The following is a 23,504-nucleotide window of genomic DNA, read 5'->3' as shown; positions in this document are numbered from 1 at the left end:
AATGGTAGAACTATGGGTTCGATGACGGTTTGGATGTACCGTGCACTATTCAGTGTCCCCTCGACGATCACCAGTGGTGTACGGCCAGTGTAGGAGATCGCTCCCCACACCATGATGCTGGGTGTTGGCGCTGTGTGCCTCGGTCGTATGCAGTCCTGATTGTGGCGCTCACCTGCACGGCGCCGAACACGCATACGGCCATCATTGGCACCAAGGCAGAAGCGACTCTCATCGCTGAAGACGACACGTCTTCATTCGTCCCTCCATTCACGCCTGTCGCGACACCACTGGAGGCGGGCTGCACGATGTTGGGGTGTGAGCGGAAGACGGCCTAACGGTGTGCGGGACCGTAGCCCAGCTTCATGGAGACGGTTGCGAATGGTCCTCGCCGATACCCCAGGAGCAACAGTGTCCCTAATTTGCTGGGAAGTGGCGGTGCGGTCCCCTACGGCACTGCGTAGGATCCTACGGTCTTGGCGTGCATCCGTGCGTCGCTGCGGTCCGGTCCCAGGTCGACGGGCACGTGCACCTTCCGCCGACCACTGGCGACAACATCGATGTACTGTGGAGACCTCACGCCCCACATGTTGAGCAATTCGGCGGTACGTCCACCCGGCCTCCCGCATGCCCACTATACGCCCTCGCTCAAAGTCCGTCAACTGCACATACGGTTCACGTCCACGCTGTCGCGGCATGCTACCAGTGTTAAAGACTGCGATGGAGCTCCGTATGCCACGGCAAACTGGCTGACACTGACGGCGGCGGTGCACAAATGCTGCGCAGCTAGCGCCATTCGACGGCCAACACCGCGGTTCCTGGTGTGTCTGCTGTGCCGTGCGTGTGATCATTGCTTGTACAGCCCTCTCGCAGTGTCCGGAGCAAGTATGGTGGGTCTGACACACCGGTGTCAATGTGTTCTTTTTTCCATTTCCAGGAGTGTATAAGTTGAAAGACATACCTCATCAGTTATTCTTAATACACCATTCCGCATTTCTGCTTTGTCTGGGTGCTGTAAACTCAGATACTGCAACTGCTGCATGAATGTATTCTGATCGGAATACCCATGGACTGGAGCCACATTCTCATTCAGACCAAAATCATAAATTCTTGACCAACGTCCAGGATTCAGTTCAGTGACCTCTGTTTTTTCAAGAGTAATATTAACTGTGCCAGATGAAGGTGCTTCAACTTGAATGGTTTTTGTGATGTAGCTAGAAGAGAACAATTTATATATTGATTCCTTTATTTTGCAAAAAAATGTTGCATCACCAATCAAAAACTTTAAACTGTGATTCATCATAATAGTTTAAATTTCAAAATTACCATTGACAGGCTCTTCATTTAACATAACAGCTGTTGAAAATAACATTGTTAAAAGTAAAAGTAAATTTTAAAGAACTGTCATTTTACTTTATTAACTACAATTGTTGGCTTCTGATACAATGCAAATGTAGCTTGAAGGTTAAGGTATTAAATAACAATAAAAATATTCCAATGACTGTGTATTTATTGGTTTTCCAGTGTCTTTTGAAGCTAAATATTTACTAGAGGAACAGTCAGGATTTCATGAATGCAAGTTGAAAAACTCAACGTAGTCTTGAAAATGAGAATTTGGCACTCAGTTCTGAGTACAAGAAACATATAATGACTAGAGATGGTTTATCATTATCATTAAGCAAGTGTTCTATGGCCATTGTTGCTTCTCACCACCCAACATCCATCTGCCCCTATCTTGTAGTGCTCTTGCAGTCATCACATTATAAACATCTTCATACCACCTTCTAGATGGTTATCTGTACTTCATTCTCTCTGGGGTGGGGCAGGGAGGGGGAGGGGACCAACAGAGCACTGTTTTAAGCAATCTATGACATGGTCATTCCTCAAGCCTTCCCCCCCCCCCCCCCCCCCCCCCCCTCCCCTTTCACAAGATTTCAGATTTCTCAATGTAAATCTTCCATCTATGTGTGAGCAACCATGTCTCTTCTTTCTCTAACATTTCCTTTAGAATATGACCATACAACAGTGCAATAGATGGCATCTCATTTATACTTAAATGATTATTGCAATCTAATCTATCACCCTTCTCACACGTGGAGGTAATGCTGGCTTTCTTCCATTCATACAGCTCACAATCCACCATCAAGCACTTATTGTAGATATCAGTTTGTCTTTACTCATTTGGCAGTTATATTTTAGAGCCCAGTGCTTTATAATTTTTCACATTTTTTATGGCATTCTTAGGCACAAGAACTCAGCAGCAGTCTTTGCACAGTTAAAGGAAGAGATAAAACACATTTTTAGGAATAGGAACTGAGTTGAATATAATTAGGTTGCTAGTTTATACTGGAGCAACATCTGTGGCATTGAGGTGGTTCTCTTATCTTACGATCTTTTTGGATCTAGGATAGACGAGGAAAACAGCAACTTTATATTCTGCTTTGCACTGACATTTATCAGTCTGTAAGACACACTACTTATGTGTAATACAATTTGATAGATACAAAAAGTCTACTAGGAAGTGGAGGCAGGAGAAAACACATATAAAGTCTAAAGAAATGTGCAAGGTTTCGGAGCCAGTGGCTGCTCCTTCTGGCAGAAGGGAAAAGAAGAGCGGTAAAGGAAAAGGACTGCTGAGGTTTAGGAAATGATGAAGAGTTCAGAAAAGTCATCCAAAACCTTGGGTCAGGAGAAACTTACAAGAAAGGATGAGAAGGAAAGACTGATTGTTGGTGACTGCCCTGGACAAGATTTGAAATCCTGAGAGCCTAAAGGTGGAAGCTTGGGTAATAAGCAAGACAAAAGATTATTGACAAAACATCAAGCAATAGTGAATAATAGCAGAAAAATAAGTATTATATGTGGTAGAGGTGGGTGGGAAACAAGCAGGTCAGAAAATAAAGGATATACAAATCTAAAAGGGAATGAAATAGGAATACTTACTGAGAACAAATGCTTATACCAAGGAAATTAAAGAAAATAATTACCCTAAATTAGGCCCAGGCAGGTGGTGAGAACCAAGGACGTGATGTAACTTCAGTTCTCACCTGCAGAGTTCTGAGAAAGCGACATCTAGGAGAAGAATCCAGAAGGTATATGTGGTGAAACAGGCACCGAGATCACAACTGTCATGCTGTAGAGCACAATCCACAACAGGATACTGTGTGTTTCCAGTATACACCCCCTTATCTATGTTCATTCATCCTAAATGATAATTTGGCAGCAGTCACGCCAATGCAGATGGCCGAATAGTGTTTACGTAACAGTACATGAATCTGTCATTTCGCAGATGGCTCCCTCACTGATAGTATATGTTTTGCCAATTCAGGTGTGGTATAAGTGGTGGCAAGAGGGTGCAAAAGGCAAGTCTAACAGTGGGGATGATTGCAGGGATAGCAGCCATATGGTTGGGAAATGGCTGCAGAAGCAACACAGGAACTGACCAGGATATTGATTTTTCGGGGGGGGGGGGGGGGGGGGGGGGCGTCAAAAAGCCGTTCTACATGTGATGAGTAAAATGTCAGACAGAGTGAACCTCTTTTCAGTACATGATTTTAGGAAGGTATAAGCTTGTCAAAGTATCTGATTGATATGTTCAAGGCCAGGATAATACAAAGTGACAAGACATGCACTCTTAAGTCATGTTTTTTTTGTGAATCAACAGTATAAGGATTGGATATGATGGCCTGAGACATCTGCTTCTGAGCAAAGTTGGTGAAGTAACGATGTCCAGTGAAGGTTGAGATGAGAATGGTAATGTATTGCTGTAAAGAGTCTGCATCTGAACAAATATGTTTGCTTTGAATGCTGAGGCTGTATGGGAGGGAACGTTTGACAGAGAAAGGATGGCAACTGTCACAACATAAGTACTTTTGTTTGTTAGTAGATTTAATATGAACAGGAGTGTGTTGCTGGCTTTTCAGTGAGGATGAGATAAACATTAAGGAAAGTGGCATGGGATTTGGAATAGGACCATGTGAAATTTATTTGGGAGAATGTATTTAGAGTGTCCAGGAATTGTAACAGCTTAGCCTCACCATGACAAAGATGTCATCAATGTAACTAAACCAAATGGGAGGTTGAAGGCTTATGGATCTCTGGAAGAGAACCTCCAAACGACCCATGAAAAGGCTTTTTTGTCCCCCTGCTTCTTTTTTTGCCACTCCCATCATCTCCAATATTCAAAAACCTTCCTCTCTTGCCATAATGAATCCTATCACATACTATATTTAGTCTAAATGATTAATGGAAAATCTCATATAAGATGTGAAACAAATACTAACAAAGAGATAGAGGGGCTGGCCAGTACTTACCTCAGCTCAGTACAGCCGATAGATACACATAAAACAGAACTGAAAATTTACATTCCTAGCTTTCGGAACTTTGTTCCTTCATCAGGGAGGAGAGAGGGCAAAAAAAGGGAAGAAGGGAAAGTGGATTCAGTTACTCACAACCCAGGTTATGAAGCAACAGGGAAAGGTAAACAGGGAGGGTAGCAAGGATGGAGGCATGGTTGTCAGAGGGAAGCCAAAGATATTCTACTGTAAAAGTACTGTGCCAGCTTCAAACCAAAGAGGATGCATACAGAAGTAAAGTATAAAGATAAACACAACTATGTAGGATGAAAAGATGCGTGAATGGCTAAAGAGGAAAGGGAAAGAGGAGAAGACTGAAGAGTGAATGGGAGTGAGGTTCTTTAACGTAGGTTCAGTCCAGGGGGATGGCGGGATGAAAGGATGTGTTGGAGTGCAAGTTCCCATCTCCGCAGTTCAGAGGGACTGGTGTTGGGTGGGAGAAGCCAAATGGCACGTACGGTGTAGCAGGTTCCTAGGTCCCTAGAATTATGCTGGAGGGCATGCTCCGCTACTGGGTATTGGGCATCTCCTAGGCGGACAGTTCGTCTGTGTCCCGTTCATTCGCTCAGCCAGTTTGGTTGTTGTCATGCCGATGTAAAAGGCTGTGCAGTGCAGGCACGTCAGTTGATAAATGACATGTGTAGTTTCACACGTAGCCCTGCCTTGAATTGTGTATGTTTTACCCAGTAGCGGGGGCTGGAGTAGGTGGTTGTGGGCGGATGCATGGGGCAGGTTTTGCAGCGGGGTCGGTTACAGGGGTAGGAACCGCTGGGTAGAGAAGGTAGTCTGGGAATATTGTAGGGTTTAACAAGGATGTTACGGAGGTTAGGGGGGCGACGAAAGGCAACTCTGGGTGGTGTGGGGAGAATTTTGTCAAGGGATGATCTCATTTCAGGGGTTGACTTGAGAAAGTCATATCCCTGGCGGAGTAATTTGTTGATGTTTTCGAGGCCAGGATAATACTGGGTGACAAGGGGGATGCTTCTGTGTGGTCTGGGGGTAGGAACATTGTTGTTGGACGGGGAGGAATGTATTGCTCGGGAAATCTGTTTGTGGGCAAGGTCTGCAGGATAGTTGCGGGAGAGGAGAGCACTGGTCAGGTTATTGGTGTAGTTGTTGAGGGATTCGTCACTGGAGCAGATACGTTTGCCACGAATACCTAGGCTGTAGGGAAGGGAGCGTTTGATGTGGAAAGGATGGCAGCTATCAAAGTGAAGGTACTGTTGTTTGTTTGTGGGTTTGATATGGACTGAGGTGTGGATGTGAGCTTCAACAAGATGAAGGTCAACATCCAGGAAGGTGGCTTGGGTTTTGGAGAAGGACCAGGTGAAATTCAGATTCGAAAAGGAGTTGAGGTTATGGAGGAAATTAAGGAGTGTTTCTTCACCATGAGTCCAGACCACAAAGATGTCATCTATAAACCTATACCAGGCCAGGGGAAGCAGCTGTTGGGTCTTCAGGAAAGCCTCCTCCATGCGGCCCATGAAGAGGTTGGCATAGGAGGGAGCCATCCTGGTTCCCTGTAGCCAAACTGCAATCCCACATACTTTTCCTCCAGTCCTGCTTAACCTTTGGAATTACCCCTAAAGGGCTTACCTTAAAAGTTCCCATCTCTGGGTGCAATTCCTCCTTCCACCAGTCTCTCCTGGACTTCCAGAACCTTCAATCCTTAGCCCTTACCCAACTTGTCCTGAATCTTTACACTACTTCATGTAACCACCACTCCCAACAGCTCCTATCTCTCTTCAAAGTCCTCCACCTCTCAAACCCTTGCTTGGAGAACACACTGAGGAACATCATCCTAGAAGCCAGCTGCAAACTTGAGTTCCATGCCACACAACACCTGAAAAAACTATCCACAGTGCTAGTGCAACACCTAAGAAGTGGGGTCCCTCTCCCTATCCCTCACAAACACCAACAACAACAGAACCTTCAACAAACCCCCCTCATAGCCAACAAACCTAGCCTAGCCACCCTACTCAATCTCCCCATCCCAGCACATACCCCACACAGACCAAATCTCAACTATAACCACAGTCAAATGCCACATATCACCAGTCCCAATTCAGTCCTAAACCTCTCATCCAGATCCCTCTCTCCTCCAGAGACATCTGTTCTATCAAAAGGCTTAACCTTTAGCCCCACACCTAAATTCAACCACACTGCCCTGGTTAAAGATCTCCTCTCATTCACCCGGAACCTCAACTGGAAATATCACTTCACTACCCAAACACAGCCCCCAAGCACTAGACCCAGTGTTGAACCCTGTCTAGAACAGTTTCGACTGCCTTCTCAAAGGGATCCTCCTCCCCTCCCCCAAAACCATCCCTTGCAGACATTTCAGGAGTTCCTCACATCCAGTGTTGCCTCCCAGTCCTTCTTGAAGAACATCCCGACAACCCCCAACATCACCCCAGCTGAATCCCGTGCCATTAAAGAGCTGAAAATAGACCACTCTATTGTCATCCTCCCGGCGGATAAAGGCTCCACAACTGTCGTACTTGACCGTGTGGAGTATGTGGCAGAAGGACTGCGTCAACTCTCTGACACCTCAACCTACAAAGCTGTTACCCAGGATCCCATTCCCTCCATCCAGACTGAGCTGCAAAAAATCCTAAAAATCCAAGGTCCCTCACAAGGCCTCACAACGGCTTCCATAGACTTACTCACTCCACCTGAGCCACGTACCCCTACCTTCTACCTATTACCCAAAATCCACAAAGAGAACCATCCTGGCCGTCCCATTGTAGCAGGCTTCAAATCCCCAACCGAACGTATCTCAGCTCTGGTAGACCAGCACCTACAACCTATCACCCGCAGACTCCCATCCTACATCAAAGACACAAACCACTTCCTAGAACGCCTCAAATCCATTCCCACTCCTCTCCCACCTGAAACCTTTCTTGTCACCATAGATGCTACATCCCTTTACACAAACATCCCACATACCCATGGTCTCTCTGCCCTTGAGCACTACCTCTCCCAACGCCCACCCGAAGATCTTCCAAAAACCTCGTTCCTTATCACACTTACCAACTTCATCCTCACCCATAATTACTTCACTTTTGAAGGCCAGACCTACAAACAAATCAGGGGAACGGCCATGGGAACCAGGATGGCTCCCTCCTATGCCAACCTCTTCATGGGCCGCATGGAGGAGGCTTTCCTGAAGACCCAACAGCTGCTTCCCCTGGCCTGGTATAGGTTTATAGATGACATCTTTGTGGTCTGGACTCATGGTGAAGAAACACTCCTTAATTTCCTCCATAACCTCAACTCCTTTTCGAATCTGAATTTCACCTGGTCCTTCTCCAAAACCCAAGCCACCTTCCTGGATGTTGACCTTCATCTTGTTGAAGCTCACATCCACACCTCAGTCCATATCAAACCCACAAACAAACAACAGTACCTTCACTTTGATAGCTGCCATCCTTTCCACATCAAACGCTCCCTTCCCTACAGCCTAGGTATTCGTGGCAAACGTATCTGCTCCAGTGACGAATCCCTCAACAACTACACCAATAACCTGACCAGTGCTCTCCTCTCCCGCAACTATCCTGCAGACCTTGTCCACAAACAGATTTCCCGAGCAATACATTCCTCCCCGTCCAACAACAATGTTCCTACCCCCAGACCACACAGAAGCATCCCCCTTGTCACCCAGTATTATCCTGGCCTCGAAAACATCAACAAATTACTCCGCCAGGGATATGACTTTCTCAAGTCAACCCCTGAAATGAGATCATCCCTTGACAAAATTCTCCCCACACCACCCAGAGTTGCCTTTCGTCGCCCCCCTAACCTCCGTAACATCCTTGTTAAACCCTACAATATTCCCAGACTACCTTCTCTACCCAGCGGTTCCTACCCCTGTAACCGACCCCGCTGCAAAACCTGCCCCATGCATCCGCCCACAACCACCTACTCCAGCCCCGCTACTGGTAAAACATACACAATTCAAGGCAGGGCTACGTGTGAAACTACACATGTCATTTATCAACTGACGTGCCTGCACTGCACAGCCTTTTACATCGGCATGACAACAACCAAACTGGCTGAGCGAATGAACGGACACAGACGAACTGTCCGCCTAGGAGATGCCCAATACCCAGTAGCGGAGCATGCCCTCCAGCATAATTCTAGGGACCTAGGAACCTGCTACACCGTACGTGCCATTTGGCTTCTCCCACCCAACACCAGTCCCTCTGAACTGCGGAGATGGGAACTTGCACTCCAACACATCCTTTCATCCCGCCATCCCCCTGGACTGAACCTACGTTAAAGAACCTCACTCCCATTCACTCTTCAGTCTTCTCCTCTTTCCCTTTCCTCTTTAGCCATTCACGCATCTTTTCATCCTACATAGTTGTGTTTATCTTTATACTTTACTTCTGTATGCATCCTCTTTGGTTTGAAGCTGGCACAGTACTTACAGTAGAATATCTTTGGCTTCCCTCTGACAACCATGCCTCCATCCTTGCTACCCTCCCTGTTTACCTTTCCCTGTTGCTTCATAACCTGGGTTGTGAGTAACTGAATCCACTTTCCCTTCTTCCCTTTTTTTGCCCTCTCTCCTCCCTGATGAAGGAACAAAGTTCCGAAAGCTAGGAATGTAAATTTTCAGTTCTGTTTTATGTGTATCTATCGGCTGTACTGAGCTGAGGTAAGTACTGGCCAGCCCCTCTATCTCTTTGTTAGTATTTGTTTCACTATATTTAGTCTCAACCTTTTGCCTGACATTCTGGTCGTCTGTGTGTATCGTGTGCCTATTTGCATGAATATGTGAGGTTTTCTTTTCCTTTCTGAAGAAGGCTTTGGTCAGAAGCTTAAGGGGTAAAAGTCTTTTCACAGCGCCTGTCTGTCGCTCAGTCTTTAAGGTGAGTAGCGCTCTATTCTTTTCGTAGTATTGTTGACATTCCAACCTGGCTTTTCCGTTGCCTGACATTGTGAAGCAAGTTATTGCTGAACAAAAGCCCTTTGTTTGACTGTCAGGTTGATGACTTTCCTTGCAGTCATAACTTTTGATTCTCACTTTGGTGGTGCCACCCAGCATCACTACAGAATCCAAGTACGTGGCACAACATTACTGTCACCCATCGTGGCACCACTACCCAGATGGTGCTTTGCTGTCAGGAGTGCCCTTTGACGAGATCCTACCTCACTCCTGGATATAAGCAAGCATACGGCTGCTCTGTGGCAATTGTGATGTGATTGGAGAGGCATGTTTCTGGAGTTTCTATTGCAGACTCTGGCTGTTATTGGCAGAACTCTGATGCTAACTCCATTAGTTTCATGTGCAAAGCACCTTTACAAAACTCATAAAATCCAAAGTCAGCAAATATTATCTTCAGAGGATGTGTAGAGTAAACTTACTTCATACTTTGTATTGCATGTTTGTCAAAAATAGCTTTCCTCACATAATCTATAGTCATCAAAGTCAAACATTTAAAACTGTTCAAGTAGGAAGGTCTTCATATTCTTACATTTATTTTACACTTGTTAAACACCACACATATATCTGTAAACTCCCAAGTGAAAGTTACTTTCTTTTTTTAAAATAATTTTACAGGTTATTTCTCGTACATCTATTTTAGTTGTACTGCAAAACATCATGATGATAGTTTTAAAAAATTAAAAATCCTCAGTTCATTTGCCAGATACCAACATGTACAAAAGATGAGGTACTGATTACCGTCTCACACACATCTCAGCAGAAAAAATACATTAAAGAAGTGTTGCAGGGCAACTTCTACTAAGGCTGCATGCCTTATTAATAGGGATCAGAAAACGCAGCATCTATTTTTTGCAAAATTCACATCTAATTTTTGTGAAAATCGCATCTATTTTTGTAGACATTTGCACCTATTTTCTTTGTCTATAAATGATTAGATGCACAAATTTAAAAGGTTGTCATGCCACATTAGTGAAGGCATGAATTATTAGTTCTTTGAAACTGACTGACTGACTGGAATGTTTGTTTTACAAAAACTTCAGCACCTTTTTCTTCCAAAATGGCCTTTGTTTTCTTCTTTTGGCTGTAATTAAGCTTTCAAAAATGATTGTTCTGTTGAAAAGCAGCAGCATTTTCCCGCCAGTTAAGTGAATGCGTCTCCGATATAAGTTGTTTCTGGGCTTTATTTGTCTTTTTCCACCCAATCTGAAGACCAAAAATTCTGCAGACAACTAATTTTGACCTTTTGTGGGCACTTATAGCCTTATGACCCATGATTAAGAATGCTACAGATAGAACTGACAAGGCACTTAGCGTAGAAGTAGAACCGAACATACAGCAACTCGATTTTAATGTTAGGAGAAGAATTTTGGCAGCATCAAAAAACATTACAGATTTTGTTTTCCAGTCACTATAGTGCAGAGGGTGGATGCTATAGACTATAGTCACAGATGGCCACGAACATAAACAGACTAGAATTTTGACCACCAGAGGGGAAGGAGCTGTGCAGAGAAACAAACCCCACCTCCATTTCGCTTGGCAGCAGTCTACAGAAGAACTGGCACATTGTCACATGGTTTGCCGATCTCTTCTGGTGTTGTAAGGGCTGCAATCAAAATCTGTGATGGACCAGGATTAGTCATTTCACTTATTTCAAAAAAAGAAAAGAAAACAATGAGCAATGCATATCACAAAGCATTCGCAGACAGCTACCGTGCAGTTGTCTGTTGAAGTCAGCAGAGCATTGTTACGACGTATTTCGGGTCCAACCTATAGTGGTATTCGATGCAACTACAGTTCAAAACATCTGCTGCCTAATTTGCCAAGTTAAAACTGTCCATATTACACAGTCTTTTGAGCTTTAGCCAATAAACAAACTTACGCATTTCTTTCTCATATAATGCTAGGTCCCATGGCTGAGTACTATGTTGTATTACGCGATGTGTATCTTAGTCCATTCGGTCGACCACAACTGGCATGGTGCATTGATACAGCGCTATGTTCGTACACCTTTTTTTTGCAAGTAGGTTCTTGGGCACATTTTCTTTCCAAATTGGGCTTCACCCGTAACTGCTTACATTTTTGATATTGTACAGAGAAAATAAAGCTATCACAAACTATCTCTAACTAGTAGCCCTTCTGGATACAATTCGCTGTGAAACAGCATCTATTAAGTTTTTGCATTTTGAGGCGGAAGTCGCATCTATTTCATATTTATTGCAAAAAGCAAATTTTTCCAGTCCCTACTTATTAATAAATGAATACAAAAAAATTGGATTTATACCAAAAATCTTCACTTACCCAGGAGAGGACACACTTAGTGAATAGGTGCCTGGAGGCAGCAGGCGCCAGTAGTCACCATCAACAGCAGAGTGTACATCACGTAAAGCACCAATAGTTGGACTTGAAACAGTTATAGTGGCATTGCGAACCGGATCACCATTCTTGTCTAGAATAAATCCACTAACACCTTCATGAACCTTTGAAAAGAAGAAGTGAATTGAGATTTATGAGGATCAGGCCTATTTCTCTTAATGAATCTGTTCAGAGTTTATCAAACATACAACACTTTTTTATTCTACTGTTTCAAATAAAACAGATGTGACATTATGAGGAAACACTTTCTAAATCTCTAATTAGAGCAACATAATATGAGAAGGAAAGAAGAACTCATTATTCTGTACCTCCTAATCTGGATTCTATTTACCCCTCTCCCCCTTTCCCTCCCTCTCCTAACTGGGAGCTGCGCCTCCTTAATGGAAGCAGTGACATGTTCAAATGTTTCTTTATAACTTGAAATAATTTTGAGTGGGATTTCATTTTTTAAACAGAAATTATACTATAATAGATAAAACTATAAAAAATGAGAAAGAGAAAGAGACAGTCATGAAATAGTATCAACTGTGAACTACCTGTATCTCATCCGTAATCATACCTTGTCTAAGAGTTGCAGTAATGGTTCACGATTTTCGCTCCAATACCGAGGCAGATCTTTAGCAAGTGGATATTTTGTGCATCCTATTTCCAGAGTTAACTCCATGGTTCCAGCTTTCACATAATTCCAGTCCTACAAATACAACAATCAAGATTCAAAGACTGTACGCAAATGAAACACCCTAACCATCAAGTGTAACAATCACCACTTTGGTTATTGTAAATGTAACTGACCAAATGGGAAACAGAATACTTATAACTCATAATTTAGGTGAAACTCTTCATACATAAAGAAAAAATAATTAATTCAAGTAGATTTGTCCCCTAAAATAAAACAGCACTTATTCCAAATCAGAAAGTAATACCTAAGAAAATGTGTTTCTAGCCATTTAAAGAGTAACTAATCTTGAATGAATTAGTAGTATAATGGTCCAAGTATTGAGTCAGGTGCAAGACCCAAAGAGTGAAAAATCAAAGACTTCAAAGTTGCTACATTACATCTGGGATCTAGTCTGCCCCCGGTAGCTGAGTGGCCAGTGTGACGGAATGTCAATCCTAAGGGCCCGGGTTCGATTCCCGGCTGGGTAGGAGATTGTCTCTGCTCAGGGACTGGGTGTTGTGTTGTCCTAATCATCATCAATTCACCCCCGTTGACGTGCAAGTCGCCGAAGTGGCGTCAAATCGAAAGACTTGCACCCGGCGAAAGGTCTACCAGACGGGAGGCCCTAGTCACACAACATTTAAATTGTATCTGGGATCTAGAATGCAGTCGGGAAATGTAGCCCTGAGGCCAGTAAGACCTTCCTTGTGTTTCAAGCCACATCACAAAAGTGAACTCAAAGAGTATTTTCAAATTAAATTTTGTATCACTGTGAGACTACATCCACAAATCTTGTATTTTAAGAGGGAGGATATGAGGACATTTGCAGCGGAACAAAATGGCTTGGTAAACTATGCACAATGGAGGCTACTTTAATAGGTCACTAGCATTCCTACCATGCTGCCAGGATAAGAAAACAATTCTATCATTTTGCATTGAGTACCTCACATAAAAAACTTCGTTTGAAACAACGCAACATCGGCTGAAAGCTGGGAATATTTTCTTAACTCTTATTAAACAGTTTGTGACAACTACAACACTATAAATCCAATCTTTTTCACATTATGTGGCTCATCATGTTTGAGAATTTTCAGATGCTTACAGAACGATATGTTCATACGTTACCGGTATGAGTGCTTTGGATAAGTAATTTATTTCATAGCAAATGGCAGTTGTGGTTTATAGTTCAGCCAAAGAATACATCACCCACGAATTTCATAGCATACCAACACAAATAAACACACATTTTTGAGAATTTTTGGAGCCTACTATTATCCTTTGCATAATCTAAGAGCAATTTGTGGCAAATCAGCATTTGTGAATTAGTTACTGTAGCAGATTTTCTAATTAACGTATTGTGCTACATCTAGTTATTCCTTCAAGAGTATCAGTCCTATCTGCAGTTATTATCTGCACCATAAATTAATTCTGTTTTGGCATATGCTAACAACTATAACAACATCAAAACATTTTAGGAAACTAGTAACTTTTGCCACAGTTTTTTTGTGTTGCCTTAACACAAATCTCATTTTTGTGTATATGCTCCAATTCTTATACAATTACCAACTTTTTAGCTCTACAGATTAAAAGATAATCAGCAAATTTTATTTAAAGTTATTTGTTCACTGCCTTGTAATACATTGCACCAGCCAAAATACATCCCCACTCTGAATGCTTTTCTCCCACTTTGAATGCTTTTCTCAAAAGCGCAATGAGTTGGTTGCCATTTGTAAGCAGCTGGAAATTGCCCTGACAACTGTTAAATGATTGGTAACTGCTGCAAATCATTGTGTTGGTTAGGTTAGGTTAGGTTAGTGTTTAACGTCCCGTCGACAACGAGGTCATTAGAGATGGAGCGCAAGCTTGGGTTATGGAAGGATTGGGAAGGAAATCGGCCGTGCCCTTTCAAAGGAACCATCCCGGCATTTGCCTGAAACGATTTAGGGAAATCACGGAAAACCTAAATCAGGATGGCTGGAGACGGGATTGAACCGTCGTCCTCCCGAATGCGAGTCCAGTGTGCTACCACTGCGCCACCTCGCTCGGTCATTGTGTTGGAAGAGCTACCGAAAGTACCAGAGGTACCTAAAGTATTATCCTCTTCTAGTGATCCTGTCTCCTCTGCAGAACGCACAGGATCTGTCATTAGCCATGCACATGACTGTGAGTGGTATGTCAGAGATAGATTTAGGCATCCCGCACAGGGTGGACATGGACCATGCAGGACTCAGTGTGTTGTACTGATCCCACAACTAACAAGTCTGAGGTGCTGTGTTTTCACTGAAACGGAAACTGAGCCAGTGGGACTCACTTCAAATGTTTTGCAGAAATGTGTTCTATCCAGTGTCAGGAGGAGGAAAACACGAAAAGGTAGGATCTGTTAATTATTGGCGGCTCAGAAAGATGGCAAATGATGGTATCCCTTATGGAAATGGCAGCAAGTAACAGGAAAGGACACCAGTTGCACTCAGTATGTATGCCTGGATCCTCATTCAGCAAGCTGAAGAGGCAATTCCGGCAGCCACTGAGGGAACAGGGTGCAACCAACTGCAGATTGTTGTGCACATTGGAACAAATGATGCCTCTTGTCCGGGCTCTGAGGTCATTCTTGGGTCATTCTAGTGACTAGCAGAGAAGGTTGAGAAGACCAGCCTTGCGCATTGAGTTTCAACGAAGCTCACAATTTGGAGCATTGTCTCCAGAATTGATTGTTGCCCTTTGGTTCTGAGTTGAGTGGAAGGACTAAACCAGGGACTTCAAAGGTTCTGTGACAAGCTAGGCTATGACTTCCTGGTCTTGCACCATAGGGCTGAGAACTGTACGGTTCCCATAAATAGGTCAGGTGTGCACTACACTTCAGAGGCTGTTACTCAGGTAGCTGACTGTGTGTGGGGTGCACACAGTAGTAGTAGTAGTAGTAGTAGTAGTAGTAGTAGTAGTTGTTGTTGTTGTTTTAGGTTAGATGGCTCTCCATCCAATCCAGATACGATAGCTGTAGGAAACCCAGAAGTATCAGCATAAGAGCAATAGAAATGTCTCTTACAGATGAGAGTATTAAAATCCTAATGGTAAACTGCCGAAGCATTTGCAACAAAGTGCCAGAGTTTGAAACACTCATGAAAAGCAGTGAAGCTCAGATAATACTAGGTAGAGAAAGCTGGCTGGAACCTGAAACAGATAGTAGTGAGATTTTTGGAGAAAATTTAAGTGAATATCGAAAGGATAGGCAATAGGGAAATGGAGGTGGTGTACTTGTTACAGAAGACAAGAAACTCAAATCCACTGAGGTACAAATTGAAGCTGCATGTGAGATCGTTTGGGCAGGATTCAGTATCAGGGGTGGGCATAAAACTATTATTGGATCTTTCTATCACCCACCAACCTCGTCTCCTGATGTAACCGAAAACTTCTGAGAAAACCTCAGTTCACTTGTATACAAGTTCCCCAATCATACTGTAATCACTGGTGGAGACTTTAATCATCCAACAATTAATTGGAGAAATACAATTTTGTAAGTGGTGGGCATGATAAGACATCCTGTGAAACTTTACTAATTGCCTTCTCTGAAAACCACCTATAACAGATAGTTAGGAATCACACTCATAATGCGTAAATAGACCTGACCACTTTAAGGATACCCGCATTGAAACTAGTATCAGTGACCATGATGCTGCTGTGGTAACAATTATTATCAAAGTACACAGGACAACTACAACAAGCAGAAAGATTTATATGTTCAGTAAACTAGATAAAAAAAATCAGTAGTGTCATATCTCAATGAGGAACTTGAAACTTTCCGCACTGGACAGGGGCATGTACAGAAACTCTGGCTCAAGTTTAAAAGAATAGTTGACCGTGCACCGGATAAATATGTACCCAGTAGAACAGATCATAATGGTAGGGATCCTCCATGGTGTACAGTCACTGTAAATAAACTTTAAAGAAATAGAGATTACTGCATAATAGGTTTAAAACAAAGACAAGGGCTATAGATAGAGGGATTCTGAATGAACATGTTTGGCCGTTAAGAGAGCAAAGGGTTAAGACTTAAATGACTACTGCAGTAGAATACTGTCAAGTGATCTTTCAAAGAAGCAAAGGAAATTCTAGTCGTATGTAAAGGCTCTTAGAGGCATGAAAGTTAGGGAAAGTTAGTGTCCAGTACCTAGTGAATGAGACAGGAACTGAAATTGAGGATAGCAAAGCAAAAGCTGAAATGCTTAACTTCAAATGTTCCTTTACAAAGGAAAATTTGGGACTACTGTCACAATTTAATCCTTTTACCATTGAAAAGATGAATGAAATAAGTATTAGTGAAAGTGGCGTTGAGAAACAGTTGAAATTGTTAAAATTGAACAAATCTCCAAGACTCGATGAATCCCTGTCAGATTCTATACTAAATTTGCGCCGAGTTAGGCCCACTTCTAACTATAATCTGTCGTAAATCCCTTGAACAAAAAACCATGCCCAGTTTTTGGAAAAGGGCACAGGTCACACCCGTCTACAAGAAGGGTAGTAGAAGTGATCCACAAAACCACTGTCCAATACCCTTGACATCGATTTGTTGTAGAATCTTAGAACATATACTGAGCTCAAACATAATGAGGCATCTTGAACAGAATGAGCTCCTCAATGCCAACCAGCATGGATTTCAGAAACATCGATCATGTAAACCCAATTTGCATTTTTCTAACTGACATACTGAAAACTTTGGATCAAGGCAATGTGGTAGGTGCAATATTTCTTGATTTCCAAAAAACATTTGACTCAGTACCGCACCTGTAGTTATTATCAAAAGTACGATCATATGTGGTATCAAGTGAAATTTGTGACTGGATTGAGGACTTTTAGGTAGGAAGGATGGAGAGTCATCTTCAGATGTAAGTAACTTTGAGTGTGCCCCAGGGAAGTGTATTGGGATGCTTGCTGTTCATATTGCATGTTAATGACCTTGCAGACAATATTAACAGCAAAATCAGACTTTTTGCAGATGATGCTGTTATCTATAATCGAGTACTATCTGAGAGAAGCTGCATAAAAGATGTTGATAAGATTTCAACATGGTGCAGAGATTGGCAACTTGCTCTAAATGTTCAGAAATGTAAACTTTTGCTTCTTCACAAAACAAAAAAACATAATATCCTATGACCATTATATCAATGAGTCATTGTTGGTATCAGCCAACTCATACAAATGCCTGGGTGTAACAATTTGTAGTGAGGTGTAATGGAATGATCACATAGGTTCAGTCATGGGTAAAGCGGGTGGTAGACTTAGGTTTCTTGGTAGAGTACTCGGAAAGTGCAATTGATCTACAAAGGAGATTGCTTACAAATCATTTGTGCAACCGGTTCTAGAACATTTCTCAAGTGTGTGGGACCTGTACCAAATAGAACTAACAGGGGATATTAAGCGTTTACAGAGAAAGGCAGCACGAATGGTCACAGGTTTGTTTAATCCCTGGGAAAGTGTCACGGAGATACTGAAGGAAATGAACTGGAAGACTCTTAAAGACATACATAAACTATCCCAAGAAAATCTATTAACAAACTTTCAAGAACTGGCATTAAATGATTACTCAAGGAATATACGACACCCCCTACATATCGCTCACATACACATTGTGAGGATAAGATTAGAATAAGTACTGTATGTAATGAGGCATTCATACCACTATTCTTCCCACACTCCATACACAAATGGAACAGCAAGAAACCCTTATAACTGGTACACTGGGATGTATCCTCTGCCATTAACCTCACAGTGCTCTGCAGAGTATAGATGTAGATGTTTAACATTTGTAAATAGCTCATGTTAATATTCAAAAGATTAATCTAATTAATGGATACAATAATACAGATAGTTATTTTCAGATACAATTATTGTGTAAATGATAGGAATCTTACAGAGCTTTTTTAAAGGAACTATGACATGTAAATGATTATAATTACAGAATAACAGCACAAGTGTGAGGAAAACAGTGAGAGATGTATGAAGCTCCTGAAATAGTGTTGCCCCAGCCAGAGTTTATTCAATATGCATTTTTCTTACTACGGGTGTGTCACACAATTGCTTATAAGTTCAGTGCTGCACAGGATGGTTTAGTCAGTCTGCCTGGTGATACTTTTCACCACAGGTGTAATTGAACAATGCACAGCTCAGCAATTTTGTTTCCTTGGAAAAAGTGTCATAAAAATTTATATGTTATTGAAAATGGTGTACAAAGATGACACATAAAAGAAACTGAAGTGTACCAATTGCTTTCTTGTTTCAAAAACGGTGATGTATCAACTTATAAAAAATTATATTATAGATGCCTTTTAACAGCTGAAATAGACAAAAATGATGGGAAGGAAATACACTGACTGCTTGGACATACAGAAATTCTTAGAAAATTCCTGAACTTGTGCTTGAAGATTGAAGTTTACAAAGGTGACACTACAAAACAAACTGAACCATACCTGTAGCTTTCGTGTTTCAAAAATGGTGACATGTCAATTGATTAAAAACCCGATTCTGGATGCCCATTCACTGTTGGAACAGACAAAAACATAGGGAAGGATATCCACTGACAGCTGGCAAAGAGAAAAATGCTGAGAAAATTCCTGAACTTGTGCTTGACGACTAAGGATGGGCCACTGAACTCACGGAGGAGTTAACTGGATCGCATGTACTCATAAATCTGTAGTCTCCTGTGGGCATTTTCATTGAAGTCAAAATCTTCAAGGTTGTCAGGAGACGTCATGTTCCTCTTCAAACTTACTTCTTCTTCACAATCAGGGTGTCAACCCATCTGTTGGGATCTTCTTCAGCATCTTTTAGTGTAGCCAGTTAGCTGAAAACTGTCACAGACCACTGTCACATTCACTTACTACATTGAGTCTTCCAATGATTAGTCTGAAGAAATGGGGTTATTATGTGAACTTTCTGTGGCTACTATTGGTGGGCCCTTGTCATTGGACAGGTAGTGATAACAGATGTGAGAAATAGAAACAGTTACTAGAAAGCAAATTACAAAACTGTTTTGGAAAACATTACCCATTGTAAAAGAATGCCATATGAAGATGATGTGGACTTTGAATAGGAATAAACAACTGAACAAGTAGTAAGTCCAGCAGCAGCTGACAAAAATGACAAATACCTCACCAGACCAGCAAAACACTGAAAGGCTGCAGAATGTCAAGTGTTTCACATTCTAGGAACACTATGCTTGTTTATCAATAATTGTCCCAACCTTTTTCTAGTACAGGACATGGCATGGATGTTTTTATTCCTTAACGTGGGATACATCTGATAACAAACTGAAGGTACTAGGGCTCTACTGGAAACATTAACAGAAAGGAGGGATAGAGTGTGACGAAAGAAGGGATAGAGAGTTACATTTGTTTGAGGTTGCTGTAAATGGATCACAAGCTCAGCTTTAGAAAGAAAAGGGAAAGAACCACTCATCAAACCATTTGGTTTTGGGAAACTAAAAATCTTAAAAAATGATTTACCAACAGCGATATGAACCCCATTCTCTCCTGATGTCATTTGCAGTTACCCTTTTTTATGTCATTTGCAGTTGATAGGCAAAGGCTGTAATACATCAAAAATATGAAACTGATAATCATCCACAAGTTTAGAGTAGAACAAGCAACTCCTTACACTATGACATTGCCATAATAGTATAATTAATGCAGTTGCTCAAGAGGCACCACTATCTTGGAATTCATTGCCAAATCAAAATAAGAGGAAATATTCAGCTAGGAATGAAAACAATATAATGAGAAGAAGTTGTCACAGGAAGTAGCACCATGCCATGTACTATCACCAGTCTTTATATCAACAATGACAACTGTTCAGGGCAACACTGGACAACTGAAGATGCATTTTCCAGGTGATGTTTAAAAACTGTCTTGAGTGTTCCAAAAAACTATGGGCATAGTTTTTTTCTCCAGAGGGTTTCTGTAAATCAATAGTATTTCCATTCCATATTCTGCAATTTTGTTTTCTGGGTCAAAATGATTAATCCACAGATAATTCATTTCAGAAAAATTTCACCCTTGTTAGCATGACAATGGAGCATGTTGTGACCAATTATCAATTGACTGATCTTGTGCTCTTACCTATGTTGTTTCAGGATCCATCTTGCACAGACTTTATGAAAGTTGAGCCAGTTATGTGTATGCAGAACCACGACTAATAGATATATGATTTGTCATTTGCAGTTTGTAGTCACTCATCAATTATTCATAATCATGGAATGGGTTTGCTTAAGGTGGCATCTAAAATGAATGTGAGTGTAATAACTGCTCTTTCCTTTTCCTTCAAACTTGTTCAGTTAATTTTGGACTATTTCAAACTTCCAGGAAAAGCTTCTCCTAGGTAAATCACTGTCTCTAAATTGTGCTGAGACTCTTCTGTGAATGTTTGCTCCTGGCACATCTTCAGTCATCCTCGCTGCCCTCTTGTCTCTTTCACCCTGATAGAGAGACATATGAACAAATACTGTTCCCCTTTGGCGCAAACACAGAATGGTGCACAACCACATTTACTTTACAATATCACAAAGTGAACTGATGTGAAAACTGTCATATGCAAAGAGAATGATGCCTTACGGTGGCCTGTAAATGGATTAAACTGAACAGACAACATTAAGATGATTATAACAGACGTGCAATTAGTTGCTGTCTAACCTCATAACATAATGAGAACTAAACTAACACCATAATAAGATGGTACAATACACTAGAATGAAATTTTCACTCTGTAGCGGAATGTGTGATGATCTGATACTTCCTGACAGATTAAGAATGTGTGCCGGACCGAGACTCAAACTCAGAACCTTTGCCTTTCCCAGACAGGTGCTCTGGAAGGTAAGAGATGAGGTACTGGCAGAATTCAAGCTGTGAGGATGGGTCGTGAGTCATGCTTGGACAGCTCAGCAGTAGAGCACTTGCTCGCAAAAGACACATGTCTTGAGTTTGAGTCTTTATAATACAATGAAACAGCACAAATTAGTTTTTATAATACAATAAAATTTTACTGTTCACAAACCATTGCCTCACAGATACTGCTTTATGACAAGATGTACTGTCAGGCTTGTTACAATTAATCATTGCCTCCAAGCTGTTCCTCTACTGTATGCAGTACACAATGCTGTAAAATTTGTCCATTTCCTTCAACATTTAGCATTTGCATAAGTGCAATAAAGACACCACACCTTAAACACAAAGAACATAACTGTAATGCCACTTCCTCTGTATTTTTCTGTTGGCACCACACATGATGACAGGTAATTTTGTCCTAGCACTCGCCAAACCCAAACACTTCCATCAGATTGCCTTGGGTTATAGTAATATTCATTACTCAAAATCACTCATTTCCAGTCATCCACTATCCAGTGGCGTCACTCTTTACACCACCTCAGTCATATCTTAGCACTGACTACAGAAATATGTGGCTTATGAGGAGATGCTCAAACACTGTACCCCGTTCTATTTAACCATTATGCACTTTCTAGTTGGACTCTTGGTAGCAGTTTGGAACTCATGAACGATTCCTTACACTGATTTCATGTGAATTTTTACACCCACTCTCTGCAATGCTCAACATTCCCTGCCTGTTAGTGTATGAGATCTGCCTGGTCCTAAATTCCTTCACATTTCCACTAAACATTCACATCACATCACCAACATTTGGCTTGGGCAGCTTTAGAAGGGTTAAAGCCCCACTGATTGATTTGTTACTCAGCAGAGATCCAATAAATAATCCACATGCAAAGTCACTGAGCTACCCTCAGCAACCCATTCTGCTGTTACTGACAACACAATACTCCCCATTTCCTTTTATACTGGTAGGTCTTCCTCTCACGACATCTAGCGGTCAATTCTGCATTATGCAGGAGTGTCCAGATACTTTCAATAAGACAGTTTATTTGACATCCAATTTTAACTATGAAAGAGCCAAACTTTAACTTGTTCAATAAACAGAGATACTGTTCACTAAAATTTTGTAAAATATTCCTTCAGTGAACCAAATTCTTGGTTCAGAATAGTTTGCTTCTTTTCCATTGATGTATGAGAGCAAAGGGATGGGTTCTCAACCTGGCACACAGCTGGTATTGATATCAATGATATTATGTGTTTGCCATGTTGAAACGTGTTCAAAAAGGTAAATCAAGTGTCAACCTGATCTTCAGTATACAGGGTGATTACAATTTAAGTTCCACTTTCAGAATGATGTACAAAACGAGCCAGTGCCAAGAATGATGCAAAATTTGAACTGAGTGTTGTCAAAGAAAATGGAAAACATATGGGGCAAAAATTAATGAAAATTTTACCACTAGATGGCACTGTAAGTGGCAGAATATGAAAAATAACAATAATAATAATAATTCTCGGTACACAGCTGTTCCTCAGTTTGCATCTGAGAGCTCAATGTGACTGTCTCAATGCAGGACCATGTGTTACTGATAAAGCTCTTTTACAAGAATGGTGACAACGTGCCAGTAGCTCTACATAAGTTCCAGACACTCATGGATACGAAAAAATGTGTTGGCTCATACGGCTCAATGTCTGCCAAGGATCTGGAGAAAACAATTACAGAACTAAAAAAGACAGGTTCTTTTGGTATGCAATGTGGCAGAGGGAGGACAATAACTGATTCAAAGTCAGTAGAAGATGTGACCTCAGCATTGTAGGAGTAGTAGTGGTGGTGTGCAAAAATGCAGTGCGCTGGGAATTGCCCGAACTTGGGAGCATGGTGCATAAAATTCTACAAAAAATCCTGCATTGCTATCCATACAAAGTTACCCACGTCCATGAGTTGTTTGATGCTGAGCTGCCAGCAAGACAAAACATTTGCTTTAGAATTTCTTGCTCGTATGAAAGTGGATAATGAATGGCCACAGAACATTATGTGGACAGCCAAAGCCCATTTCCATCACCAAGGACATGTCAATACTCAGAACTGCAGAATATGGGCACAGAAAACCTGCTCACTCATCAACTGGTACTGCTTCAGTAATGTAGAGATGCAAATTGATGATGTCATTTATCGTATGGTCATATATTGTAGAGGAGATGGGACATGCGGGTTCTGTTACCTGCATTGTTACTAGGAAATGCTATGAGACTCTTTTGTGCAACAAGGTCATTCCGACTCCTCTACAATGGGTGTGTGG

The 23,504-nt window shown here is 41.7% G+C and overlaps 1 protein-coding gene across 1 annotated transcript in view; it reads right to left on the bottom strand.

The window, feature by feature from the left end:
- The window catches only part of LOC124712240 (carboxypeptidase D-like), a 255,060-nt gene that overhangs the window by 109,611 nt on the left and 121,945 nt on the right, over positions 1 to 23,504 (bottom strand). Inside the window, exons 10-12 of the mRNA XM_047242533.1 lie at positions 12,239 to 12,370; positions 11,605 to 11,783; positions 959 to 1,211 (exon numbers count right to left, since the gene is read on the bottom strand). Coding sequence (XP_047098489.1) covers positions 959 to 1,211; positions 11,605 to 11,783; positions 12,239 to 12,370 — 564 coding nt within the window. The remainder of the gene's footprint in view (positions 1 to 958; positions 1,212 to 11,604; positions 11,784 to 12,238; positions 12,371 to 23,504) is intronic.

Source organism: Schistocerca piceifrons, chromosome 8 (assembly GCF_021461385.2).
Source record: "Schistocerca piceifrons isolate TAMUIC-IGC-003096 chromosome 8, iqSchPice1.1, whole genome shotgun sequence".
Taxonomy (NCBI): domain Eukaryota; kingdom Metazoa; phylum Arthropoda; class Insecta; order Orthoptera; family Acrididae; genus Schistocerca; species Schistocerca piceifrons.
The sequence above is the reverse complement of the archived record's forward strand: the minus strand, read 5'-3'. Positions and strand labels throughout refer to the sequence as shown.